The sequence below is a fragment of the Pezoporus flaviventris genome, unplaced genomic scaffold (assembly GCF_033815535.1).
Source record: "Pezoporus flaviventris isolate CSIRO_AGI_PZ_B2104156 unplaced genomic scaffold, CSIRO_AGI_Pfla_v1 ptg000020l, whole genome shotgun sequence".
NCBI classification, from domain to species: Eukaryota; Metazoa; Chordata; class Aves; order Psittaciformes; family Psittacidae; genus Pezoporus; species Pezoporus flaviventris.
This window is the reverse complement of record NW_026892568.1, coordinates 8464124-8492105: the sequence shown is the minus strand read 5'-3', so window position 1 is coordinate 8492105 and position 27982 is coordinate 8464124. Positions and strand designations below refer to the sequence as shown.

The 27982-nt window shown below is 55.3% G+C and overlaps 1 protein-coding gene across 3 annotated transcripts; it reads right to left on the bottom strand.

Moving 5' to 3' along the window:
• Window positions 1-542: 542 nt before the first annotated feature.
• MXRA7 (matrix remodeling associated 7) lies at window positions 543-27982 on the bottom strand. Of its 3 annotated transcripts, XM_061455636.1 has the most exons (5): window positions 27413-27982; window positions 21756-21851; window positions 20381-20441; window positions 16029-16128; window positions 543-2222 (listed from the first exon to the last, which is right to left on the bottom strand). In XM_061455636.1, exons 1-5 carry the CDS (start codon window positions 27788-27790, stop codon window positions 2108-2110), a joined length of 750 nt encoding a protein of 249 aa, XP_061311620.1. In that variant the 5' UTR covers window positions 27791-27982; the 3' UTR covers window positions 543-2107. The 3 variants fall into 3 exon arrangements, 1 of the variants encoding a protein (XP_061311620.1); XR_009743766.1 differs by lacking the exons at window positions 543-2222; window positions 21756-21851; window positions 27413-27982 and adding exons at window positions 6851-6982; window positions 13781-13861 and having other exon boundaries at window positions 20381-20417; XR_009743765.1 differs by lacking the exons at window positions 543-2222; window positions 21756-21851; window positions 27413-27982 and adding an exon at window positions 6851-6982 and having other exon boundaries at window positions 20381-20420.

The window sequence follows — 27982 nt, the reverse complement described above, 5'->3', positions numbered from 1 at the left end:
CGTGCAAAGTGCAGCCGGAGGAAGACTGCTTGCTTCCTCTTGCAGACCCCTGCCCACGACCACCGGAGGGCAGTGCGCAAGTGCCAAAAGGGAGGAGACTGATGATAATGAGTACCTAAACTAATTGTAATATCCCCACCACTCCCTCGGGAACCTAATGAATATGCATGTTTGTGTGTCATAAACCCCTCGGTGTGCAAGTTAGGAGGAGAGATCCCCCTTGCACCCGGCACCGTAATAAACATCCCTGCTTTATAACTCTGAGTTGTATTGTAGAGTCTGGTTCCATGCTTCACTAGTAAACGACAGATCATTTACCTTTGTCCCGTCATCGACAGCATCTTATTTTGGTGGCACTGCTCGGTGTCGGACAGGTTTAATGCCAACCGCTCTGCTTTATACAGTGTTATATAATGTGAGGCTGAGGAGTTTGAGGGGTCTTTTTATTTTCCAGAAATGTTCCTGTTCAGAGAAGGCCCAGATGTAAAGGAAGAACTCTAAAATGCTTGCAATAAGCTATAAAGGCTACAAGACAAAGACTGAAAATCAACTCAACCTTAATGCTCCTTTGCTTGCTTTCACGAGCAGCTTTGCGAAAGATCCTGCTTTCAGTTTTGAACTAGGAAGAGGTCCCATATGCAAATTCTCCACATTCCTCCCTTTGCACAGCTTGACAGAGGAGGTTATGTCCCAGGGACACCGCACGCCAGCGTGGTGTTTCACATCATGAGACTCCTTTCCCTCTTAATTCCTTCATGCTGAACAAGAAGAGGTAATTCTCTGACATTATGTTTAGATTTAAGTCAGAACTGGTAGCAAAACCAGGTTGATCTTGTAATAAATGTGCCTTCACCTAAGCGACAGCAATTGGAAGGTAAAGTGATTCTTAGAAGTCAAATACTATGGTATTATAGAATATACTGTGGTGGGAAATAGAGACCAGATAATGAGCTAACAGGTTTGCCAGACTCTAAAGGATTACAGAAAACAAAGCAAAACTAATCTTGAAAGAGATCATTCCCTAAAACTGGCTCAGAAACCGTTGCCTCCCTTTGTCAGCAGTTATTAAAACTGAGGAGATCCTTCCTGATAATGCAGTGTTTAACAGGATTTCGTAGGAGAGCCAAGTCCACCAGAAGACACTCAGTTAAAATTCAGAATGCCCAGTGATTTACTGTACCCAAACCACCAGCGGCTGCTTCAAAATACTTCCTCAGTTCACAGATTCCCTAAGGAGGTGGCTTCCCACATCGTTTTTCTGCTGGGAGAACAGGATCAGAGTTGAACACAATCATCCTTGTAAAGAAGCCACCTTTCCGTACTACTCTTACCAGTGTTGAGAGGCAAAGAGATGTTTGTGTTTCCAGGTTTAAGTTAGCTGCTGCTTTCCCAGGCGTGAAGATGAGCTCAACGAGGTCAGCTGGAACCAACATGGGCTTGTTTCCAAAAGGCAGGGTGAAGGAGGATGAAGTGTTCCTTCCAAGGAGACAAGAACAGCAACTCGCCTCTAACACAAGCAGGATTGCCATGCCTTTGGCTATTTGCTTTCTAACTGTAGGACTGGAAGACTCTGCCAAGAGGCTGTGCAGTCTCCATCTTTGGAGGTTTTCAAGATGCAACAGGATAAAGCCCTGAGTAACCTGGCTTGGTCTCATAGCGGATGTTGCTTTGAGGTTAGACTACAGACCTCCTCAGGTCCCTTCCAGCCTGAGTTATGCTATGATTCTATTATATTATATTCATCCATTTTATGTCTATCATCTTTGGCTTTCTTTAGGTATCAAACTGATAAAGACTAGGTTGGAAAGGTCACGTTTACACAGCATGGCCAGAAAATGTTGTGGGTTTAACTGCTCTGTGTGAGCGAGACGTATGACACAGCTAGAAGGAGGTACCAACCTCTGTACGAGATGAAAATATGATAGCTCTTCAAGGAGAAACAATATAAAGGGTGAGAAATTACAAGTCTTTTGTAATACGTATCACAGGCCTATATGGGTTTGCAAAACAAACTGGAACTGCAAAATAACTACTGAAACGTATTTCTAGAACTACAGCCTCCAGTGTCTTGCATAATAAGGGACATGATGACTTTCTGCCTGCAAGGTTATATATCATAGAGTCTAAGCTGTTCCTTCATGTCTCCTTCAGACATCTCTCCAAACGTGTCACTTTTTTCCTTCATGAGCCTGAAGATGGCAGCCAGCTGCTCCCTCTGCACCCTGTCAAGAAGAAAAGGAGAAGTAGGAATAGCCAGGCCCCAGAAGAAGGCACTTTGAGCAAGAACACCCTGGTCAAATGAAACACGAAGCCAAACACAGGTCATTTTACAAGCCTTAGTGGCTGCAGGAAATCTGCCCATGTGAGATAAGAAAGAGACAGCCTCTGGTTCTCCTTCCTCCCCCTTCCCGTTTATCTAATCATCCTGCATGTCTCTCTGTAGTTCTCTACATACGGAGATAAACCAGTGTGCTTTAACACTAGCTTTGGAGTTCCTTAGGGTTTATCTGTGCTCAAGAGTTTCAAGATAACTTGAGACATGGAATTTCCTAAGACCAACACGTCTCAATTTAGCAGACTCCATATTGAAACCGGATGGAGCTTTACCAGCACAGTGTTCTCTCATGACAGTACATAGACACAAGAGTAATTCAGGAACAGCTATTACATTTAAAACACATACCCTGCCTTAAAACTAGAGACCAGATTACTCTCAGAGTGTCCATGGCTTTAATCAGCCACTGGAGGATATGATCACAGAGAGAAATTGGCTTTGATTGGCTTCATTTGCCAATGTCAGATGGTGAGAGGGACTCGCAGCCATACCAACAATGAGGACATCCCTGCATGAGCAGAGGCTGGGCAGTGGAGCACCCAGCTCAGATTTCCATCCCTAGCAAGTCCCACAGGAGATGACCAACACCCTTGTCCCCATAATAGAGGATATGGGATATAGGATATAACTTCCCTAACCTGAAGCAGTTAACCATTGTTGCGCGTGCTGCAGCATGAAGATTGGTGTCTGCCACAGGGTTTAATCAGAGGAAGCTTTATAGATGTATTGGTCCCACATCTACTGACCATGAGTCAGGGGTACAGAAGGGTGGGCAGCACAGGAGTGTCGTTTGCTTGCAAGTGGCTCATGAACTGATGTAATGAGCTACAAAATCCTTTTTTAGGGCAAAATGAATGTGCACCCTGGCTCCAGTCCGGGCTGGCTGTGGGCTGGTACGTTCTTACTGCCAGGGAGGAGACTGCAGTATCGCTTAGCACATCTCCTATCTGACTCTCCTGTGTGAGATTAAAAGAGCTAGTGAGGCTGTGGTGCTTTATGGCTTTAATAAGGGGAAAACAGTTTCTGTTACTTCAAGGCTCATTTTGCCTCTACGTGACTGTGGGGCCAGAATTCAGCGGTAGCTCAGCAGCTCAGAGCACAGATCTGCTGCAATCCCAGCTCCTCCTGCTTGTTTAACACGTTTACACGTCCCATGGGCTAGAAAAAGAGACTCTGGCTTTCACTTCCACATGGTCACCCTTTCAAGAGTCGTCATTCCCCGTCACAGACAGCTTTTGGCATAGGATTTTAATACACTGTAATTAATCCATTTAAATGCACACCATTAGTTAACCTGAGGGAGTCTTCCTGCAATTCCCATATGGAGAAGCAGTTCTAGTACCAGGAGGGGTAGAAATACCGATTGGCAGGCAAACCCAGGATGCAATCTTTGCTCAGAAGAAGACAGAACAGTGTCAACGCATCAGAAGCAACCACACCACGAACAAGATCAATGGAGGGAGACGGTCGGGAGCAGAGGTGCCTTTGGGTGCTGAGCTCCTGCTGAGGGGGGCTCTGGATTTTGCCCTCTCCTGGGCTAAGCCCCAGCAGCAGCAGGAACAGCAGGCTGTCCCCTAGCACCATCACAGCAGGGAAAGAGCAGATTCGGGCAAAAGCAAGCTCTTTTGCCAGCTCTTTTCTATTGCAATTAAAATGCAGTAAATGCAGTTGTCCTAAGGCCAGACATACCCTGCTAATGCTGTGGGAGCCTCTGGTTATGAAAGCTCTGGTCACAGGCTGGCAAGAGCCTGGATTTGTCTGTCTCTTCTGTAATGTTTTGTGCTGGCATGGATAGCGTCCAACTGCCCTTTCCAGACGAGAGGGAGGGAGGGAAGCAGAGTTGTTAGCGATCAATATTTTATTGTAGAGGCACCAGAGGGCACGTTTCCAGTCTGGGGTGGAGAAATCCAATACACAGTTTGCCTCCTGTGGCTGAAATGCATTGCCAGCTGGGAGTGCTCCACGCAGGTCTGCATCCCTTGCTTGTTGCATCACAGACATTACAACCTTCCCAAGGGCCTGTTTCCTCACCTCCAAACCTCCAGAATCAAGATGAGGGTCAATATTTACTCTGTTTATTCAATGCGTTTTGGCTCTCCCCATAACTTTAAATAAGCCTGTGCATTTGAAAAACAAACAAAGAAGAGCTGTTACTTCTTTGTGCTACATAACGTACAACAAAGGAAGAGCAAAACAAAGATAAAGAGAGAAACAAGCCTGGGAAGGAAGATGAAGGCATCAAAACCATAAAACTGATTGCAAGAAGGAGCTTCTCCTCTCAAAGGCAACTTTGAAAACAAGCAGTGCTCCAGGCTGGGGGCTTGTTTGATGATGTGAGATCAAACCTACCCCATTCACAAGTGAAATCATTCTCTCTTCCCGTAAGCTCTGTCCTCAAAACTATTTGGTCAAACAGGATTTCACTTATTGCTGACAAAAGAGACTAGTTAAGGCTTTCAAAGCAGCCTGATTCTCCTTGCTAGGCAGTTGAATTTGCACACTGAGCTGCCTTAGGCTCTTCTTTGGCAACTCAGTCCAAGACTTTCACCATTAGCTGGAGGTTTGGGGCAGGGATCCATAGGTATGTGAAAGGAGATCTCTGTTTCAGGCACTCGTGATGATGGCAGCTGAAACCCCGAGCAGAGCTCTGCATTGGGAATGTTGCTCATTCCTCTGCGGCCAAACAAGACCAGGAACGCAGCAGAAATAAGGGAAAATCCCTGACTTTTGCCACTGGGCTGAGTCTACTGTCGAGGAAGCCAATGGAATCATTTATGGGGTAAAAGGCACAGGAGGGCAGAATGTACCTCTGCCCTAAAAGTCACATTTTGAATACAGCTCTCTCTCGAAAGATGTTATAAGCTGCTGGAGGCAGGGAGAACAAGCACAGAGCAAAGAAACTATTCAAAGGTTTATTGGACCAAACAAAGGCAATTTTTACAGATTCAAGCCACTAGAATGACAGTCCTTTGTGTAAGAGCCACCATCAGATACGGAACAAACAAAATGAACACAAGTAAAAAACACCCAGACGGCCTTTGGAGTTGAGGAAACAGTCTGGCTCGCTGCCACTAGCAAAACTCTGGACTCAACTATAGACTTTGCTCGATGTACATATTGCCACGTAACTTCAACACAACGTATATAAGGCATTCTTTGCATAGTTGGGTGCTCAGGACACAGAGTCAGCCAGCACCGAGGGGAGACAGCGGCTGGACCAGCAGGGTGGTGAAGCAGAGGGTCCAGATGTGCCTAAATTCATATGCAAAGCCCTGGACACGCTTGCAGTTGTCGGCTGGGAAGGAGCAGCCTCTTCTAAAGCTGAAGCCTCCTGCTGTTCTTTAAATGAGCCCTTTTAGGAAGAGTGTGCCAACCCCAGGTGCTGGAAAGGACAACCGTGTACAAGGTTTCAAGTATTGTCTGCATAGGAATTGAAAAGGAAAACACAAAAGCAGCTTCTTGGGTTTGTGATATGTTTGCGGCGTTAGCCAAGAGGCAGCTGCCCGGCAGTGAAAGACAAATGTCAAAGGACACATGCCCCCCCCCCCCCCCCCAGCCTGGTGTTTTACAGAGGACTTTAGGTGTTTTAGAGAGGACTCAGACCCTCGTCTCACCCTCACAAACCAGCTGGGTTTGATTTGGAACCTGCAATGCCTGAAGGTGTTACACGTGCCCGGCCAAATTCATCTTCTACGTGTGGCAGAGCAGAGGAGCGATGCTGAGCTCTGGCTCCAGTGGGCAAGCCACAAAGCTAGCAAGAGAAGAGGGCACTGGAGCAGCAAGCAGGCAAGGGAATGGGGAAGGTGTCTCTTCCAGGACCCCCACTATCTCATCTGGAGCCAAAGGGAACCTGTGATTCTGTAGCTACCCCCTCAGGTCTCTCCTCTTGGGAAATGAAGTAAGGAAAAGCGTGAATCCAGATGTTAGCAGCAGCCAAAGTGTGGTCTCCTAAACCTGCACCACAAGCAGAACAGCTAAACTATCAATCTTTGTCACTTCTCGAGTCTTCTGCCTACAGAATCAGCTCTCAGCTAAAATAACTCCGGAAGCAAGATTTGAGTCAGTCCAGCTACCATCTGCCATCCCTTGCTTGGACCCCACTTGTTCCTTCACCCCTTGGAATAAAGCAGCTCTGTACAACAAATCACAGGCAGTTCCCACCCCCCCAGCAAGAAAGAGGAGTTTGGCCCCAGGAAGAAACAACTTTATCATCTGAAATAAGGTCCAGGCTGGTCTGGGAGAAGAGCTATGGGTTCACCCCCCTAAGAAAGGAACAGCAGAGATTTCATAGCAGGCCTAATAAGTAGTAATGAACACAACTAATAGACTTGCTGCATATTTAGTGTCCAATATGGGTTCTGTTTTGGGCACAGGGAAGAAGGTTCATCCCTGTCCCCTAAACACAACTCAAGTCACTGCTTGGGCCCAGCCCCAGTCCCTGGAGCCACACAACAGGATCTCCTCAAGCTTGACAGCACAGAAGTTTTTGAAGAACTCAACTTCGGACCAAGAGGGGATCCCAAGTTTTGAGGGTTTATGGATTTCTCTTATGGGTGTGTTTGGTTGGTTTTGGTATTTCAAGCCTTTAAAGATGCCAAGGGATGCCTTTAGGAGGAGGCTAGGGACAACTTCATATAGTCTTCAGTTCTGCAAAGAGAAAGGGAGAGAAATCATTTCAGTCATTTCACCCCTCAGGTTGGGTCATTATTATTCACACAAACAAGCAGGGGGAAAACCTCAGTGTGTGCGTTGGGAAGAAGACAAAGCAGCTTCCCACCTCAGGGCCGAACAAAGCACTGGTTGCAAACCTCACACCTCTAAGAAGGAGGCACTTTGCTTGATCAACTGCAGCAGGATAGTCACAACCCATTCAGAGGGGTAAATCCTCTCCTCTGGCACCGACAGAAGTTACAGCCCTTCTGACCTACTCATGAGAGCTGGAGAAGCCCAACTAATGGGAAGTCATCATTAACTCCTCGCTGGCCTGTGCAGAAGCTCGCTGGGCTGCCAGCACCCGTGTCCAGCCCAGATTCCTCTTCCCACCTGCAGCCAGATGAGCTGGGAATGAGTCCCAGTTTCACAGGGCAGTGTACCTGAGCAGGCTGACCCTTCTCAACCTTCCTACAGCTGTGCCTCTTTGAGGGAAGCAGGCAAAAACCCTAGACCTTCTGCAGGTCACAAGGCTTCCTGTTGATGGGAAGCTCTCCCAGTGTCCAAAGGAAGGATGCTGAGATGATCAGATGTGTTTCGTGCGTGAGGACACCCCAGGCACTCCCCGAGGTCTTGCAGCGTGTTGTTAGTAGAGCCAGGGCTACAAAATGGGGTTCATCATTCTCAGCTTGAAGCTTTCAGACACTCTGCCCTTACCAGCATCTCTCATGGCCCCGTCATCCACCATGACACACTGTGGACACAGAGACCTGCGCTGAGACAGACGGAAGCTACAACACACATTACCTGGGCACTTACAAATACACCCAGATGCACCCCAGCCTAATTCCTCCTGAATTCAATAGGGTTCACTGTCCATAACACCTGAACTCCGTGTGAAGTCCCCTACTCCTGCCAGCCGCAGCATGAAGGCAAGTTCCAGCCTCATTTCTTCCTCTTCTGCAACAGGTTGCCTTCTCCAGCAGCATCCAAGTGCAGGACCCTGGCTGGGAGATGCAGGGTGAAGCATCACATGGGAGCGGGGTTACTCAAGGCATGCTGCAGAGACTCAGTGCCTGGCACATGAGGACAAAGAAAGGAAGTTCTCCAGAGTGGATAATCGCTCTGTGGGATTCACAGGGCTGAGGATCAGCTCATCCCGCTCAAGGCAAGCAAGTGTAATCAGATTTCATGCACGAAGGCATAAGCTCGTTGCCACAGGGCCCAGAAGGAGGGATCCCATCCAGCATGCTGCAGTTGGAGAGGGATGCAGGATGTCAGAATAGCCTCTCACAGGGATACTCACCTCCAGGACAGGGCCAGGCTTGCAGCTGGGGTGAGAGGATTGAAAACCAAGCAGGGACTTAATGGAGTATGTCTGTCAGAGCCATCAACTTCCCACCTGCACAACAGGGATACCCCTTTCTGCTCCTGGAGCAAGCTGGGAGCAGATTAGACTCAAGAGCATGATGCAGTCCATCACTGGGGACATCAGAGGGATATAACCCCCAGACTGAGGAGCTCTGGCACTGCTGCCAGAGAGCATCAAAGACTTCATTAGCTTTGGGATGGAGGCTGAGAGCTTTGAGCTTGTCCTCAGCCCCTCCCTCCTTTCCATTTGCCTTCTGCAATGGAATCAGCCTGATCTTCCCCAGCAGCACAGCAATCAAAGCAGGGCAGGGGCTTCTTTTGCTGGAAGCCCATATCCTTCCTTCAGATACAGATATCCAAATATCTCTTTTTCTGGCCCAAACTGAGGACCAGATCAGTGAATTGTATGATTTGTCTGCTGGACATGGCTCGGAGCAAGGAAGAGCTGGAGAACAAGGAGCTCAGACAAGAGCAGGTCCTGGGTTATGAGGGAGGCTCAGTACTGATGGTCTATGCTTCTCCTGAAGCATGGGAACTGCGTGTCCTTCTTGCTCCCCTTACTCCAACTCAGCTGTGGCATTGGCACAAGACTTCTTGCCTTTGAGAGCATCCCAGCAATGACAAATGGGGTGGGCTGCTGGCATTGCCGTGTGTGTTTATCCCTCATGTGTGCAAACTCCACAGCAGGTCAGGAAATTCCGTAGCCCATCCATAGCCCATAGCTTTCCAAAGAAGTCCTGACCCACCCCAAGGAGATCCCAGAGCATTCTGCTGTAAGATTACCACCTCCGGTAACCGATTCTGCCCTTCTCAGGAATAGTTTCACTCTGAAAGCTGATGCTCAGAAGTGTGGAGCGCTCCCAGCTCCTTCCCCCAGAGGAAGGTGCTCAGCTTGTGGGGCCCATCAGTCCTCTGGTTTGAACCTGGCGAGAAGGGCAGCTAGAAACCTGGCTCCAGACTCTTCTCACTCCAAGCAGGTTAGGATCAACCCCTGATGATCAAGAGCAGTGAAGAAAGGCCCTGGGCAGACCTGGCAACGGGTGGCCAAGCTCTCCTCGGGCAGGTCCCTCCCATCTCACTGCTGGGGATGGTCCCATCAATCACCACTGCTTCCCATTTCTTTATCAGGGGGACAGCTACCATCCCATTTCTGGTAGTGACCATACCCTAGTCTTGTACAGGACAGGGGTATTGCAGGAGTAGTATGAGGAATGACGTACTAAATCTAAGCTTTCCTAGCCCCTAAAGTGTGGTGCTACTTGCTTCAGCCAATAGGTGAAACACCGAGGGAGAGCACTGAAATGCAGAACAGGGAGAGACAGTGCTTAGGAAAGAGCAGGAGAGTGAGAAGCACCAATGGGAGCTTCTGTCATCACAAATGTGAGATTCCTTCAGATACAGGGAAGCTGGAAGGAGCACTGGACCTCAGGAGATACCTCCTGCTCCTCGGGAACACCAGGACAGCAGTTGAAGCTGCTGGAGCACAACTCCCATTGCCTTTGGGATAGGGGCTGGTGAGGATTCAGTGGGGTCAGGGGCTGCAAGGGCTTCTGCCTGGGAACCACCATTGCTTCAGAGTAGAAGCTTCCCACCTTTCCCAGCCACAGCAGCGTCAGCCACACAGGTCAGAGCACAGCCAGGAGGGTGGCTCAAGCTCCTTGCCCAGCTCAGCCAAGAAGCCACGATCACCTCCTTCAGCTGTATGCCCATCCCCTTGTAACACTCCTGACCTGCCCAGCCAACACCACAGCACTGGGGAAAGCCATGGATGGGGCAGCCTGAGCTCTCCTCCAGCTCTCAGTGCCGGTGCTCCAGGTTGCTGTCTACCACTCTGCCCCAAGCCTGCTGGGATGCTCCAATTCCCCACATCCCTCGGTGCCCCCCGGCCGCAGGGCGGGCAGAGCCAGGCTCCCAGCCAGCCCAGCAGGTAGAGCACAAGCTGCCCATGCTGCACAGGAGCAAGCAGAAGCAGATGAAGACAAGTTGTGAGCGCTGGGTGAGGGACACATGGAGAAGCAGCCACAGGTGAGGACAATTTAGGACCCGAGCCAAAGGAAACCACCCAAGAGCTCAAGCAGAGTTGCTGTGTGGTCTGAAATGTCACAGCAGGGCAGGGGCAGAGATGCATCCCCCACAAAGGCTATGGGGTAGCTTGCAGAAGTTTCCTCTCTGGGACAGGAGAGGAGGAGATGGGGAAGGGGCTTCCAGGCCTCCCCTCCCTGGGTTTCCGATGGAGGCATCCTGAGTTGCTCAGCTGGGCACTCATGACTCAATGAGATGCTCTATCAATAGGGCCAGAGCTCAAGTTCTTGTAGGTCAGAGCACGTTTTCCCTGCGGATATGGAGGCAGGGAACAGCCCCGGCCCACCAGGAGACTCCCTCCTCATACAAGCAGCGCCTGGCACGTACGGAGGAAGCATCGGAGCAAGGCGAGCTCAGCAGGGACCCCCAAGCACACAGCGCCCCTTTCCCACAAGAGGTGGGGGGGAAGGTGCTGCTGCTCCCTCAGCCCAGGGCGACTATCGTGCTGCAGGAGATGAAAAGCAAATGAATAAAACCCCAAAGAAGGCCCGAACTTACCAGCTTCCCTCATCCAAAAGAAGCACCATGCTGGGCAGGACAGGAGAGGACAGCAAAGCTGCTGGGCTGGGGCTGAAGGTTAGCACAAGAGAAGGGAGGAGAAAGGGGCCCACAACCCATGCTATACAGAGGAGGGAGCAAGCAAGCAAGCAAGGGCTATGATGGCAATGGAGGGGGTGGACAGGGACAGATGCCAATGGAGAGCTCTCTTGAATTGCAACCTCCCCCAGCCCACTCCATTCACTTAGTACTGGAGGGCCAGTAGTGATGTTTGGAACAGGTCAAGGTCTGTCACCACGGTCACTAAAGCCCTGCAGGTGCTTCCTGCCCTTGTGTGCTCCAAGCTGTCACCACAAGCATTGTCTCATTCAAAAGCAAACTGCAGCTTGAGGCTGTCCCTCAAGCCACAGCTGCATCCCCACGTGGATCTTTCCTCTCTGCCATTCCCTAGAGCCAGGGTCCATCCAGGGCACCCTTGCTTGCTGAAACTCCAGGGTCCAAGCCCATTTTCATTCAGTGCCTTGTAACCAAGAGGTACTTCGAGCCCAGCTGGGGAGGAGACAGGTTTCTATTGTTAAATTACCACCAAAAAGAGGACTGAGCATGAGATTTACAGACATCCAACACCCTCCGCATGAATTCCAGCTTACAGTTGGGCCCTGGGCTTAAACCTAGTCTGGATTCAAGCACTGTCTCCTCAATCCATGTCTGGTCAGGAGATGAGAGTAGAGGACTGAGAGCCAGGAGGAGAATTTGCCCCTAGAATGGCTCACCTGAGAGCCCATTAGCTAGGGAAACTGGGCAGACATCCATCCATCTATCCATCCATTCATCCAGCCACCCATCCATTCACCCATCCCACTCATCCATCCATCCATCCATCCATCCATCCATCCATCCATCCATCCATCCATCCATCTAATCATGCATCTAATCTTCCGTCTAATCATCCATTTAATCATCCATCCAATCCATCTATCCATCCATCCCTACTTTCTCCTCATTCCAACAGGGCTGGGCTGTGGTCTGGGGGATGATCACCTCCTCCATTCATGAGCAGTTTGGTGCCATTCACTCAGACCCACAGGCCCCAGGGGCAGGTTCTGCCTCTCCACCCTTAACCTCTTCCTAAATCCCAGAAACAAGAGAGAGGGCAGAGAGGAGAGACCTTTCCACAGAGCATCACGTGGGATCTGCTCTCCCTTCTCCAGCCAACACACCTAGTGAAGAGCAGCAGGGCCAGAGCACAGGCAGCCCAAGCTCTCGGCATCACTGGCACCAAGCAAGACTTGGCTGGAACCTGCTCTGCCTCATGGGAAGAAGGAACTGGAAGCAGAGACCCAAGGGCATCGTTTCTCCTGGTTGTTTTCCCTTTCCCTATGAGCGGAGCCTTGCTGCAGCTGCCCGTGCTCGACACCCACCTGATCACACTCCTAACTGCACAAACCCCACCGAGCTCTTTCGTCCTCAAGGGCGGTTTGAAGAGCAGCTGCCAGAGATCATTTCCATACATCCATGTGAGCCAGGCCCTGAGGGCACCCTGGAGAGCCCTTCCTCTTCCTCACCTGAAAGAGGTGCCCAGCCAGGACAGCAGCACCTCACAGGCTCATGCCTACACAACCCAGCCCTGTCCGAGTGGGGACAAGCTGCACATTGCAGCTACAGTTGGCAATAGGTGGCCAAAAGCCTCAGGTGCAGGAGGGAAGGGTTTGGGAAATGTGCTGTGCCTGACGAAGCGCTGCCTCCTTCCCCTGCACTCTTCCCCTTCCTGCCCCAGGGGAGCAAATCTGTGCTTCAGATCTAGGAGTCCTGGTGACCCACGTCAAGCAGAGCCACCACCTGAGCAGATGTATTTGCCAACCAGATTTACTGTCCTCCTCCCTCACTGAGCACTCCTGGGTTTCCAGACTGGAGCAACCAGAAGCAGGAAGTTGTATCGCTCGGTAAAGGTCACATTCCTTCCCCTTTTAGTCCAGATTTAGCACCACTTTGAGGCCACAAGACTCAAGTGAATGCTAGGCAGGACAACCACAGCTTCTGGAGTGATGTGTGTTAGAGCAGAAGTGGATTTTTGGCTAAATAACCCAACCTGCTGCATGCCTGTCCTCTCCTGTCTGAAGTCTTAGAGAAGTCTTATTGATCTTCCTGCAACAGGCAAGGAATTCTGTCAGTGGCACCTCCAAAATTAGGGGTCCCTAAGTTAAGACTTGTTAACTACTGACCATAGAATCCCAGACTGGGTTGGGGTGGAAGGGACCTTAAAGCTCCACCAGCTCCAACCCCTGCCACGGGCAGGGACACCTTCCACTAGAGCAGCTTGCTCCAAGCCCCTGTGTCCAACCTGATCAACACCACAGGTAGCTTCAAGGAGCTTGGGGGGACCCACTTGTGTTTCTGGGGTGCTCCTTACAAACTGCTTCACATGGGAACCTGTTGGTCCATCGGAAGACTGTGACAAGGCTAAAAGCAAAGTCTAAGCCTGTCTCATCTTTGGCAATTCACCTTAGGAATAGATCCCCACTCCCTCAGCAGCCCTGATTTTCCAGACCAGTAAACAGAAGTGGTCGTGGGATGTCCAGCTTCAGGCATCCAACTTGGAAGAGGTGAGCGCTGGAACGTGAGAACACCCAATTCCCCCATGGAAAGCAAGATGGAGGCAGAGGGGAGAGGACTCATTCACATGAGGGAAGGAGGAGGAGGATGGAAGGGAGGTGGGACAAGCAGTCAACTGCAGCTCACAAACAAACCCTCCCCAGAAAGTGAGACCCAAAGGCAACCCCCTCCCCAGACATGAGCACATGTTACCAGTGGTACCACTACTTCTAAGCAGCAGCGTGTCCTTACCAAAAAGATTTGCAAGAATGTTTGTGGCCGAGGACCTAAGGTACTTGCTACAGAGATGTGAGATCAGAGGTCAGCTCAATCCTGCAACATAAAGGTGGCAAACCTGGGTCACAGCACAGCAGCAGCATGGTCGGGGTACATGGAGGGGGATGGCACTGCTGAAGGGGAAGGATGCAGGACTGGAGCTTACCTGGCAGCAGCCCTGCCCCTTACACCACCTGCCAGGCCTGAAATGAAAAGCTGCTGATGCTGCAGTGAAGAGGTAAGGGGGGAAATAAGCCAGCAACAGAGCAAGACAAATAAAATCACAAAGCTGCCTTGAAGAAATGAACAACACAAATATGCAAGAGGAGAAAAGGAGCAGTAGAAAAACCTCATCTGCCAATGGTCCTCTGTGTGGAAGGCTGCTGAGAGCCTCCGAAGGACACGACACTGTCCATCAGTTCTAGGTGCACTGTCCTGCCCTGGGACCACTCCACGCAGACATGAGCAGCAATGCCTGCGAGGTCCCACATGCCCAGGAAGAGCCTGTTCTATGGTCCCGAATACAAACCCCACTGCTGTCTGCAGGCAAATGTCCCCTCAGTGTCCCCAGGTGACTGCAGGAGCATTTGCTGCCACAGAGCAGCCAGCCCAAGGCCCTGCAGCCCTGAAAACCCAAGTAGTGGTTGCTGAGGTGGTTGGCACGGAGCTGCTGGTGCCAAGGGTTTGAATTTGCCTGCTGCTGCAGGTCCATCTTTGTATTGGTGCTTAGAAGGATCCTGAAAAGCAATTCCAAGTGGGCTGCATGTGCTCCTCTCACATTCACTCAGTTCATTCCACCATCACCCTCCCCCAGTGAAAAATACAGCAACACCAACAGACCTGCTTAGAGTTTTACAGGTTCGGGGCTTCAGACATGATGTAGATAGACCAAAAGGAAGAAAGCAAACCCCAGTCTTCCTGACAGCACCAATGCAGAATCGACCCCACGCCAGAGGAAACTGGAGCTCCTTTCTGTGGCTGTCCCCAGAGCACAGAGTCCTTGCACATCTTTGCTCCTGGCAGTGCTATAGGGCAGGTGAAGCCCAAGATTTAAGGACAGCTGGGAGCCCAGAAGCCAGGGCAGAAGGGGAAGACACCTCAAACCTGACCTAGGGGAGAGGTGCCCTCCATCCTTGCCTTCCCTGCTTCGGTTTTCCACTTGGTCCACGTCAGGCTGTCGTGTTTAACCCACCACACCAGCTGCAGTGGTACTGAGACTACAGCATCACAGGCAAGGGGTGACAAATTCCCCCAGGTCATTCTAGGAGCTGCACAACACGGGGGGGAGAATTGGGTCCTACACACCTTGAGACAGCAACAGAGAGAACATCATCTCCCAGGCTTGTTGAGCACCACTGCAGAGGAAGGGGTATGGGGTATGGGCTGCACACATCTGCTAGGGAGCAGCCTGCCATGGAGCCTACTTGTAGGGCAAAGCCCTTGGCTGTGGGGTTTGACAGCTCTGGTTTAGTGTGGGCTCTGCATGCCTGTGGGCTGAAGGATTCCCTCTGCACATGGGCAGGCTTCACACTGGCAGCACAGACTGGCTTCACGTAGGGGTTTACAGCTTGAGATGCAAGATTGGTGTTGATTTCCCTTGAATAGGCTGGGAAATCTTGAGCTAGAAAGCTTGGTTTTGGTAAGAGGACAGGCTCTTGCTTTCTTCATGCAGGGCTCAGCAGGAAACCTTAGCAAAAAGTAGGAGATGGGCAAGTCTCCATCTCTACCAAGCCCAGTACTTGGCAAATCCCCACCACTTCCAGCTGAGGAGCCAGCCCTGGGAGCAGACATTCCCAGTGTCAGCCCCATCGCAGTGAGCTCTAAAGCTCCACACTCTCTGCTCCAGTATTTCTGAGCTATGCCCATGTCCTCGCTCTGGAGGGCATCCACAGGGTGAAGGGAGGGATGCAGTTAGAGATCAGGTCAACAGATGTAAACCAACCCAGTGCTGGGATCAGGGGAACGACACCCTCTTGCATCAGCTGGAACACTGGGACTAAGCTTGCAGAGAGGGAGCTTGTGCAGCTCCAAAGGGGTATAGGGCCACAGTGCCTCCATCTCCTCAATCAGTGTGACTTTATTTGTTCTCACATCTTCCTGGGTGGCAGAGGTCTGGACCATTGAGGCCTTGAGCCCAAGGCAGCCAAGGGAAGAGAGGTCTGAGCAGACCCAGCCTGCTTCAAGGGGGTGCCTTGGGCGAGAAGAAACAGGAAACTCAACGTACCTTTGTTCTTCCTCGAGCTCTTCTTTGGTCATCATTGACTTGTACTGGTTTCCCCTCAGCTTGCCAGGACTGTATTTAAAAGAGAATGTCCCATCTGCAGCTGGGGAGGGGGGGAGACAAAGAAGAGCAAGAGATCCTGTGAGCCAGAGACCTCCAGGCACAGCCACCTCCAGCCTTGGGCTTGTTCCCTCGGAATGCTCCCTGCTCCTGCACACGCATCCCAGACACCACGGACGGCCAAACCCGCTTCCTCAGTGGGCTCCAGGCTGAGAAAGCCTGGGCAGTGTCAGGGAAGCTGTGAGGGTTGCAGTGCAGAACCAAGGTGATGATGGCCAGAGGTCAGCAGGAGTCCAGGCTGCAACTCCACTGGAAGGAACAGGGGCTGTGAGTGAGCAGCCCTGCTTGGAAGCAGATACAAGCAAATCCTGCAGCACAGAGCCATATGCCATGGCTCTCCCTGGATTCAGAGCCTTGCAGACCCAGTCTGGCTTATCAAGACGTGCTAATCCTGCCCCGATTAGCTTGCAGCATTTTCCACTCCTCCTCTCCAGACTTGCATCCCTCCTCCTGCCCTCTCCTCACCCATGGGCCCCTTCCCATGCTTGTGGCTCCTGGATGGTGCCATGAGTGGAGCAGTCCTGGGCCATGGAGCTCTCCTGCGGCCCTTGACAAAGCTGGTGAGGAAAGGAGCTGCCACACTGCAAAATATGGGGCTGCAGAGCTGAGCCAAGGCAGCCCCAGGAGCATCACCACAGCTGGGTCCAAGTCATGGAATCAACCAGGTTGGAAAAGCCCTTTAAGCTCATCCAGTCCAGCCGTTCCCCAGCCCTGCCAAGGCCACCCCTAACCCATGGCACTGAGACCTCGTCTCCACGCTGTGTGAGCACTTGCAGGGACGGTGACTGCAGCCCTGCCCTGTTCCAATGCCTGAGCACCCTCTGGGGCAGGAATTGTTCCTCAGCTCCATCCAAACCTGCCCTGGTGCAGCTTGAGGCCGTTTCCTCTTGCCCCATCCCTTGTTCCTTGGGAGCAGAGCCCAGCCCCTCCTGGCTCCATCCTCCTGTCAGGCACTTGTAGGGAGCCATCAGGTCCCCCCTGAGCCTTCTCCACACTGACCCCCCCAGGTCCCTCAGCCCTTCCCCATCACACTTGTGCTCCAGGCCCTGCACCAGCTCCATTCCCTTCTCTGGCCCCGCTCCAGCACCTCAAGGTCTTGGAGTGAGGGGCCCAGAGCCGAACACAGGATTCAAGTCCCTCCATCACCAGCCAACAGACCTGGAGAGGAAACCGAGGTCTCCTTCTCCAGGCCTGGGTGCTCTCCTGCCCTGCTCACCAGCCTCAGCCCTGTGCTAATTACAGCACCAAAGCTCACGGACTCTGAGCCAAAGCCGATCCTTTTCCAATCGGATTTTGGAGCACTGTTTGCTTTTAAATACCTCTCCCCTGCTTTATCTTCCTGCAGATGGGAGAAAACAAGAGGAGTGGAGGTCAACCCAAAGGGCAGCCCAGGAAGAGTGGCTGCTTCGGGTAGCTGCCTTTACTGGTTATCTGAGAGCTGGTTACCCGTGAGCCTCCCAAGGACTGCAGGGCTCACGTGAAGCCATCCAGCACTGCTGCTCCCACATGCCCCCAGAAACATCAGCTGCTTCCACCGACCCTCAGAGCCCTGGGGGTACTTCTAAGGGCTCCGCGAAAGGAAGATGCTGTTGTATTGTCTGCGTGGCCCTGAAGGGCTGCGTGTTATCCACAACCCAGCTAGCCAGGATGACCCCACACAGCACCAACAGGACCCCGACGGAGGGGAAACTCCTGAGAAAGGAGTGTGATCGGGTGGGTGTCGAGCACAGGCAGCTGCAGCGAGGCTCCACTCGTAGGGAAAGGGAAATCAACGGGGAGAAAGGACTGCTCCCGCTGCTGCTGTGGGACCACATTGATGAAAGCCTCTCCTCTTCCTCCTGCCCAAGGGAAAACCACCCCACGGCCCCTCTCCTCCCTTCCTCACACTCACAAGTGTTGAGCACCAGCAGCTTTCCTCTAGTTTCATAGAATCATATAAACCCCCAGACTGGTCTGGGTCTGAAGGGACCTTAGGGCTCATCCAGTTCCAGCCCTTTAAGGATTCTCTCCCTGTATCCGAGGCCAGGCGCTTCATTTAGCCCCAGGCTCGTGCCAGGGCTCCCGCAGACCTTGGGGACCCCCACGCAAGAGCCTCATTTCCCAGCTGGGGAAGGCTGAGATCTCAAGAACAAGCTGTGCAAGGCCACAGGCTCGGGACGGTGGGGCAAGGTCAGGGCTGCTGCTGCATGGAGTGTGCCTGGGGAGCGAACAGAGCCTGCTCCCTGCAGACAGCCCCATTCCCTCCCTTCTCCTCTACATCTCCATGTCCCTGATGTTCAGGAGCTTCCCTGCGAATCCCGGCTGCATTCCTGCTCACTGATCCAGGGTGTTTCACTGCTCCCCAGATCCCATCCCTGGGGAACAAAGACAAACCCCTTCCCTAGCATCTTCCCAACACAAGCACACAAATGCTCTGGTCCTGCAGCCCCAAACACTCAGCTCGGCCATATCCCACTTCCCTTGGTGGGAAAACATTCCCAGCAAGCAGACAAACAAGTCTGGTTGGCTGGAAACAAGGAGGAATGCTGCAGCTTATCAGCCCTTCAGGTGGCCAGGAAAGTGCCTGGAAAGAAAATTCCAGCTGGCTGCTGCTCTGGAGGCATGAAGAGGAAGAAAAGGCGGTGAGGGTGGAACATCCTGTTTCTTACCCTGATGCGGGGCAGGAGCCGTTCCATTACCTTTGCATAGCTCGCCTGATTTCAAGGACAATTCGCATCATTTCCCTCCCATGGTTTCCTGCCAAGCGCATTGAGATTTGAGCCTTTGCCTGTCCCCAGAAGGGCACTTTCACTGCCACCCCACCAGGAGGGAGCAAGGGAAGAGGGAGGTGAGGAAGCCGCCCACCTCCCTGCCCACGCGTTGTGCTTAAAGGAGCCCGTGTGTGGCTTTGGAAAGCCCTGGTTGTTTTCTGAGCTCAGGAACTTTCTTTGCAGACCGAAATCCAGCTTCAGGAAACACACGGGAAAGGGGAGGCTGGGTCTTTGCGTCAAGTGCAAAACCACTGTAGAAAGAAGTGACCTGCTCCGAGCCTCTGTGAGCTCACGCTACCACCACTTTTGTGTTTCATCCCTCTGCCTCAGCTGGTGGAAGCAGTCCCTTTCCTCTCATCCTGCTCCCAGCCAGCCTTGGTACCCGCAGTGGGGACACGAGGCCACCACAGCAGCATCCTGGCCTGGTGGTCCCCATGAGCCCAAGGGGAATCTCGACTGTGCAGCAGCTTGAGTTGGGCCGGGACCATGAGGCACAGGAGAGGCAGAAGGAAGGAGTGAGGTTGCTCCCTACCAAAGCCAGGGCACTGTTATTACCCCACCTGTCTCCTCCTCAGGCTGAGCCATCTCTCTAACCAGTGCCGCTATGAAACCCTTCAGAAATGATGTAAATAAGTCAGGAGAGGAGCCCATGGCCGTCTGCAGGAGATGCTGGGGGAGGATGCTGGACTTAGCCACCACTCATGGATGGGGACTGTCACCAATCCCAAGCCACAGCCACTTTGGGATGATGCACAGCAGTGCTGGGGCAGCCCTGAAACAGCTGAACTGAAGGAGGCAGAGCAGCACTACTGAGCGTCCCTTTGGCAGGATATGTCCATCGCTCCTCAAAGCAAGTCCTGCATGGGAACAGGCCTGATTACCAGTGCCTAAGGGGGCGGAATAAGAGTCTTTTGGGAACCTCATCTCCAAAGGTGCTTCCCCCCCCTTGCGGACACAGCCCCAGGATTCAGATTTGATTCTCTGTGGCATTAGGGATAATCCTCCCGAGCCAGGAGATTGGCCACAAATGGGAAGTGGGGCAGGGAAGGGGGAGCACCCCAAGCTCCACGGCTGCCACAGCCACCCCAAAGGGGGTTCCTGGGCACATCCCTGCATCTCCGCTCAGGAGAGCGACGTCCCCTCCAGCCACGCTCCTGCCTGGCACCATCTGCTGCATCTCTCAGCACAGCAGTTGTCACTACAATTACTCAATCATTTTCCAATCAACTAATTGGCTCATCAGTTAAACAGGGCTCTGGCTAAAGCCCCTGGAGAGCCTCCTGGATGTGAGCAAAGAGCTTCTGGGGCAGCTTCATCTCAAAGCTCCCCCCATGGCAAACAGCCCAAGGGCACGTGGAGAAGCAAAGGGGAGGAATTTCCTCTCTGTTTCCTGGAGGAAGGAGACCATCCCCAAGCACGTGGGGCTGCAGCCCCTCAGCCCCATCTGTAGCCTCCCTTCACGGTGCTGGCTTGCTTGGCACTCACCATCCTCATCCTCCGGCTCCCTCACCACCAGCTTCTCTTTTTCCAGGTCCAGATCTTCCCCCTGGAGGAGTTAAAACCAGAGCAGGTGATGAGGAGAAGGTGCTCTGCTAAATACCCCCTGCTTGGTCAGGGCAGGGCGGCAGAGCCTGGGCTGAGGGCTGGGTATCCCCTCCCTGCCTCCTCCATGGAGCAGGCCAAGAGGATGCTTGCTAACGAAAGAGGTTCATTGGGCTGCTTTCCTCCCACCAGAACCTGCTCTCCTGGTGGCCCCAGGCACAGCCTCGTGCCCCAGCACCCTCGTGGGCTGCCCCACGACCAGCACAAAGTCATGCAAGCTGCAAGCAGGGAGGGAAAGGAGCGCTCCAGCTCTGGAGATAAGACAAGGATACATGGCAATGCCCCCGTGTATGTGCTTTCCTCCTGCAAAGCCCCCTGTGCGCCAAGCCTGGAGGCAAACAGCACCCGGGAGGATCCATCCTGCATCCACTCTTGCTCTGGGCATCCCATTCAAAGTAATGGGGCTGGTGGGCAAAGGGCAAAGCACGTGGGAGAGAAGGGAAGGAGCAGGGAGCCACCACACTGCCAAGGGGGAAAGGAAGATGATCGCTGAGGGAAAGGAAGATGCTCCAAGCAGGACCCTGCAGGGAGCTGAGCTTTGCAGGGCCGGGCTTTAGATGCACCGCTGGAGCCTGACCCTGCTCTGGGTGCGTTTGTCACCAGTGAGGAATGCGCGTTATTCACAGGCATTTGGCTGCTCCTCAGCAGCCTCCTGTGGGGCTCCCCAGAAGGACCCCCACCTCCTGCAGCCACGCTTCCAAACATGGGCACTTCCCACCGGACACCCAGGCTCTCCCCTGGCAGGGCTGGGAGCTGGGAAGCACCCAAAGGAGAGGCCTCAGGGAGGGAGCAGGAGAGGATGCTCAGCCCTGGCCCTGGGGACGTGGCCAAGAGCCCAGGGCAGCGGCTCCCCATTGGATCCGTCTCTCCCTGTGAGGCAGGAAGTCCCCTGGGAGACCCGGCCCTCCAGGAGCTGGCACAATCAGGGGTATTTTAGGCTGTTTCCTGCCTGGGCATTAGGAACCGAGCACTTCTGAGCGTTTAACAGTGGAAGCAAGTGGGAAATGTGGGTTCCAAAGCTCCAAGGAAGGAAAATCCTTCCCCCAGGATCCACGCGCTGCTCCCTGCACATCCCCATTTTCACCTGGGGCTCTGTTTCTCTCTGTTCAAAATGGACTGAGCCATTAAAAACTACCCTCGGGGCAGCAGAACAGGCAACTTTTGCACCCCCATCCCTGCCATGGCCACTGCTACCCTGGGACAACGTCCCCCCCATGCAGCTTGTGCCACCCTCCCCAGGCCACCCCATCCCACACACCTCTGCCTTGCTGGGAAGTGCTGTGTGGTCTCCTGCACCCTCCGCTTGTCCCGGCTGCCCGGGGCTGGACCCAGCTGAGGCTCCCAAAGGTGGTGTCTGGAAAGAGAGAGAAGCTTTGAGCACAAACAGCCCGGGCTCAGCCCCGGCAGCATCAGCACACAGGAAGAAGCCCCTGGCTGTGGCCCTGCTGCGGCACCTGAGCCCATCCTGCCTCCGGTCCGTGGGCCAAGCCATGGTGCTGCATGGAGTGAGGGACACCAGAGCCCTCCCCTGCCCAGCCCTGGAGCCAGGGTTTGGAGCTCCTGAGCTGCCCATTGCCTGCGGGACCAGGAGCCACTGGTGACGGGAGCAGCTCAGGGCTACAGGAGGGGAGAGCAGAGGAACAGCGCAGTGTGTGCTCTGTTAATGCCTGCAGCGCCTGCTCTGCCCGAGCTGCAGGGCAACAACCCCCCAAAACCCCCTGGTACCCCACTGCAATCCCACAGCTGCCCTCAGCCCCACATCAGCTCAAATCCTTCCTCCCCCTGCCTTCTCCCAGCACTTCCCAGCTGAGCCCTTCCCTGCTGTCTGAAGGGGGACAGGTATGGGCAGGGAGCAGGGATGTGGTGCCCCTGCACTGCGAGCAGCCTCCGGGCTGGCTTGGAAAACCGGCATCCCAACACCCTCAGGAGCCTGCCCCAGAGGTCAGGGCTCCTGAGCCCTCCTATGGCTGGTGGATGCTGCTGCGCTGTCTCCATCAGCCGTGGGGCAGGAGCAGCTGAGCTGGGGGCTGCTGTGCGCCGTGGGATGCTCTGTGAGAGGAGGGCAGGCACAACATGAGAGGGAGGGTGTTCTGCAGCGCTGGGAGGTGTGAGCTCAAGAGCCCATCCCAGCACCCCAGACACTGCTCCTCTGCAAGGAACACAGCCCAGGGCAGTGCAGGGAGGCATGAGCGGTGGGGAGTGAGGGGAGCGAGGACCAGAGCCAGGTGAGCTGCTGGAGGCTCATGGAACCATGAGCCCTTTAAGCTCATCAGGTCCAACCCTTACCCCAGCCCTGCCAAAGCCACCCCTAACCCATGGCACTGAGGCCTCGTCTCCACACTGTGAGCACTCACAGGGACCGTGACTGCAGCCCTGCCCTGGGCAGCCTGTTCCCTAATGCTTGTGAATCACAGACAGAGCCTGAGGGGGGCTTGGGAAAGGGCAGTGCCCACCTCCGCAGGGCTCCCATTGAGCAAGCGTTCACCTTTAACACCAACGCAGCAAGTGAGCTGGGCTGTGCTCCCAGCCCCGGCGCTGAGGCACTTGTGGGATCATCAGGAACGGGCTCTTGCCCTTTAGCTCCCACGGCCAACGAGCGAGACGAAGCCAACTGCAACAGGGATAGCGTTGGAGCAAAGCAAAGGGCAACACCTCCGGGGACATTGTGGGCACAGGCAGCCCCGAGTCTCCCAGGGGAATCAGCCTTGGCATTGCATCCCCAGCATCCCCCTCGCGGTCACCTCGCCAGCCCGCTCCCAGCCCCACACATCACAGCAGCAGCTGGGGTTTAGCTCATTTCTGGCTGCTTCCTCCCCACTTCCTCCCCCCCCCCTCCCATCACGAACCCCTCTGAGCAATGGGTTTCCCTCATGAGGGCACAAGGAGGCCATGGGGCAGACGTGTCCCTCTCCCCTTCCTTAGTCGCAGGGACAGCCCTGGCACTTATGGCCAGGATGGAGATAAAGCAGTGTCCTGCTTGAGCTCCAGGAAAAGGGAATATCCCAGGCTGCAAAAGCAGGGGGAGAAAATTATCTTGGATTAAACTCCTGGGCCCCATGTGTTGCCATTTATGGCTGCACTTTCTGCTCCAAGCCTGATGCAAGACGTTGCAAGAGGGAAAGCAAGCAGCCAGGAGCAGGGCAGCCAGCAAGGGAAATGCCAGGAGGAGAAAGGGAAGGAAGAAGCCTTTAAAAGAATACATACTAATGCTGGGCAGCTGAGAAAAGCATCTCATGGGCAGCCTGTTCCAATGCCTGAGCACCCTTTGGGAAAGGAATTGATCCTTGTCTCCATCTAAACCTCCCCTGGCACAGGTTGAGGCTGAAGAGAGTGAGGAGGCAGAGTCCTCATGGGCTCTGCTCCAGCAGCACATCGCAGGCTCCCGAGGCTGTACCCAGCCCAGAAGGGACTGGGTAGGAGCAGGACCTCCTGGATCCACTGTACGGACACAACATAAAGCCCCATTGCAACCATCCCAGCCCCAGCCCCATGCCTGGCCTGCAGGGGAGGACACATGCTGCAGCTGCTGCGAGAGACAATGCTTTCATTATCAGCACAGACTGCTCTGGGCGAGAGCTGGGGAGCATCTGAGCACTTACGGGTCCTGTGGAGAGCCCCACATCCCGCTGGCAGGGGTCTGTGGTGCTGCCAAGGCTGTGGTGGAGGGGGCACATCACTGCATCCCTCCCCACCACTGCAGAGCTGCTGCCCCAGCCCTGTGGCACGGCAGAGGCAGAGGCAGAGCTGCCAATTGAAGCCAGACTGATCAGACACCCTCTCCCCGCGGGCACTGGGAAGGCAGGCGGGAGGGGAGATGCTGACTTCTTCAATGTAGAGGGTCCCTGCTGCGTGCTTCTGCTGCCTGGGGTGTCCAGGGGCACCAGGAGCCCCCAGGAAGGGCCAGATGGGGTGGGGGACACAGGCAGCAGGAGCTCTGCAGAAGATGCAAGGACATCCCCTTGGTGCCTTTGCTGTCCAGCCCCACTGTCACCCCCTGGACCTGTCTCTGTTTGAAGCCACCGTCTGCAGTTAACCCTTGGCAAAGCAGCCAGGCTGCCCGCTCGCCCTCCCTGTGGCATCCCAGGGGAGGCGATGCAGGATGGCACCATGGCAAACCCTGTCCCTGCCATCTGCCATTCCCAGCCCAGAGCTCCTCGTTCCAGCACTGAGGCTTTCTGACCGTTTCCCAGCAGAACCAGCCTGAGCAGCTCCAGCAACACTGCAGTTCCCACCCAACAACTCATTAGGGATCGCTTCGACAGCGCTGCCTCCACCATTCCCAAGCCGGGAATGGGGATGCGAACAGACAGTGACATGTTAACTACTCGGTGATGGAAGCCAGCAGAGACAAGGGGAACCGCTACCCGCAGCTCATGGGAACAAGGACCCCTGGGCTTCTTTCCCTGCTCTGCCAGTGCTTCATTGGCTAGCCATGGGCACGATGATGCGGAGGGGCTGGGAAGGCCTGCCCCACACACTTTACCTGCTGGCTTCACATCTCAGGCTGCCCTTGCAGGAGGTGGGAGCAGGAGGGAGGCTGAAACAGCCCCAGCAGATGCTGATTTGCACAGGCAGGGAGAAGGGAAGGGAGGAGGCTGTGGGGTGGGCAGCTCCAGCCATTAAACACAGCCAGACTGCTCTCCCTGAGCGGGTTCATCCATCAGCGTTTGGCTGAGTGGTGACCGGCTGCAGTGACTCCAGACCAGGCTGGTGCAGTCTGTGCTGAGCAAACAGGAGGCGATGAAAAGGGCAGAAAGCTCTCTGGGTGCCCAGCACAGCTTGCGAATGTGCTGATGTCCCCAGCCCGGAGCCTGCAGGAGCCTCTCTGCTGAGTCACAGCAGGGACTGCAGCCTGCAGCCGAGCCAAGGCAGGGTCCACAAGACACGTTTCCATGTCAGCTGCCTGCACAGCTCTGCCCAAGGCCGGTCCCATCCCTGCCTGCCACATCTGCCAGGAGCAGGAGGAAGCACCTTGGAGGATGTCTGCAGGGAGCAAACCCTGGGGAGACAACACAGAGCTGTGCATGGGCTCCCCTGCTCTGCCCATGGGATCTGCCCTGGCTCAGCACTGGGAGCGCTGCTCACAGGAGCGGTGCCTGCTGGACACCACGTACACCCTGCACCAGCAGCCCCTGCCCGTGCCAAGCGTCCTGGCAGCTGCTGCATCACGAGGGACCAGCGCTCCCAAACACTTACTCAGCAGCAGGAAGCATCCCTCCGCCTTCTCGCCCTCTCCATCACCCCCCAGGTCCCAGCCGCTGCCTGGCCCCTGCCCAAATTGGTGCTGCTCAGGTCCAGGGTGACATCCTGCTACAGCGAGGTCACAGATCCCAGGCCAGGACCCTCCTTGGCCCTGGTGTCCCCTTTGCTCTGCTCTAAGAGGGGCTGAGGGGAGTGCAGCAGAGACCCTCCCCATCCCACGGAGCCCAGGGAGGCTCCTGGAGGACACACAATTCCCTGTGCCTTGGGTAAGGGCTCACCCCTGGGTGGGCAAAGCCCTGTTACCACACGTGTTCCTGAGAGGGGAGAGGTAAAGGAGCTGAGCCCATCTCTGAAGGCAGCAAGTGCCTGTTCAAAGCAGGGCTGAAGAGTAGACAGAGGGGAGAAAAACATTCCCAAGACTCACACTGCAAGAAAGCAGAGGAACCGGTGAGCTCTGGCAGCGCTGGATTGGGCCATCTGCCCCAGCGTGGTGCTGTGCTCCATCAGAGAACACCGGCTGCACGCCAGGCCCTGCAGCAGCTCCAGTGGGGTGGCCAGATTTGGTGCTCAGCTGGCTGAGGGTAGCCCGGAGGCTCGCCAGCTTGCCAGAGACCCTGGCACTCCTAGGCACCAATAAATCACCAGGCAGAGGGGCGGATGGCTGCCAGGCCACTGGGACAGGGAAGGGGCCTGGATCCATGGCCAAGGGGTGCCAGGAAGGGGAGACTGGGAGCCCGGAGGCTCAGAAATGACAAGGGGAGGTGATGGGGAGCACAGGGTGCCACGTCTCAGCCCTGAGGCTGGGCTCTGCGGTGCAGAGCAGGGTGCGGAGCCCCTGGGACCTGTCCGGTGAGTCAGTGGTGATGCTGCCCGAGGCGAGGGCTGCTGCAGGCAGCTGCTGAGGATTACAAGTGCTGCTAAGAATAGCCAGCAGGGCCCCAGCACACGGCCAGGCCACGCATCCACCGCTCCCGCATTCCTGAGCCGCTTCCTCCCATCGGGGCATTGGTGCCGGGAGAAGGGCACCAACGCGGGGAGCTGGGGCTCCTCGGGTTGCCCCCGAGTCCCGCGGAGCAGGGCAAGGGCAGAGCAGGCTCTTCCCAGGGTCGCCCTTTGATTCGTAAAGAGGATCCGGCGCGGGAGGAGGATTTACCGGTGTTTATGGGCACCGCTGCTCCTCCGGCCCCCCCAGCCCAGCGGGAGTCAGACCTCGGGGTCAGCGTCCCGCTGGGGCTGGGAGGGGAGGGGGAAGGCGGGGACCAGGCAGGCAGGGACCGGGTTCAGGCACCGGTGCTGGCAAGGGGACAGTTTGCTGCGAGCCACTGAACGGGGCTGCGGACGGGGAGAGCAAACACACCCACACCCACCCCAGCACCTGGGTTAGCTCCTGGGAGAAGGGAAAGGCTCCCAAGGGCTGGATGCGCAGCCGGGAGAGGCGCGCACTGACACAGCTTCCCCCCCCCCCCCCCCCCCCCCGAAACCCTCGCTATCTCGACCGGTTTCAAGAGCATTCCTTGGGAGGCGGCGGTGGAAACGAGCCCGAAACAACCCCCCCGCTGCCGCCCTCGGGACAACGGGCTTGTTCCACCGGGGCCGAAACCCGGCTCTGTGCTCCCCCCCCGGCCCCCGGGAACGGGCACTGCTGCGGCCGGGGGGGGGGGGGACCCGGCCTCTGCACGGGCTGCGGGCGGCTCCGCAGGGACCCGGCCTTACCTTGCTCTGAGCATCCTGGCGGGGCTCGGGCTCCCGGGGCTCGGTGAGCGGCTCCCGGGGGATGCTCTCGGCCGCCGCGGGGCTGGGCTCGGCCGCGGGGCTGGGCTCGGCCGCGGGGCTCGGCTCCTCCGCCGCCTCCTTCCGCTCCTCGGCCGCCCCGACCTCCTCCACCGGCAGCCGCTCCCCGCCGGCCTCCGGCCCCGCTCCCGCCGCCGCTTGCTCCCCGGGGCCGCTCTCCCGAGCCGGTTCGGCTGCCGCCGGCTCCCGGGGCCGCTCCCCCTCGGCTCCCCGCAGCCTCACGAAGACGGAGGCGAGGACGAGGGCCAGGACGGTGAAGAGCAGCGGGACGGCCAGGTACAAGTCCACGGCCACGTCCATCCCGCTCTGCTGCCGGAGCCCGTCCGACCCGACTGCGCGGCCACCGCGCTGGGGCTGCGGCGGGGCTGGGCAGGCTCCGAGACGGCTTTACCCGGCGTCATCTGCCCGGGCCCTGCCCACAGCCCGGCCCCCCCCGCACCGAGCCGGCAGCCAGAGCGATGCCCCCGCTCCAGAGGCTGCGCTGCGAGCAGC

Excerpts from the sequence above, each read along its gene's own strand:
- MXRA7 (XM_061455636.1), bottom strand. The coding sequence starts at position 27,790 with ATGGACGTGGCCGTGGACTTGTACCTGGCCGTCCCGCTGCTCTTCACC. Across the intron at positions 16,129-20,380 it reads GGAGCCGGAGGATGAGGATG|CTGCAGATGGGACATTCTCT; the intron begins GTGAGTGCCAAG and ends CCCCCTCCCCAG. Across the intron at positions 2,223-16,028 it reads GAGCTCGAGGAAGAACAAAG|GGTGCAGAGGGAGCAGCTGG; the intron begins GTACGTTGAGTT and ends TCTTCTTGACAG.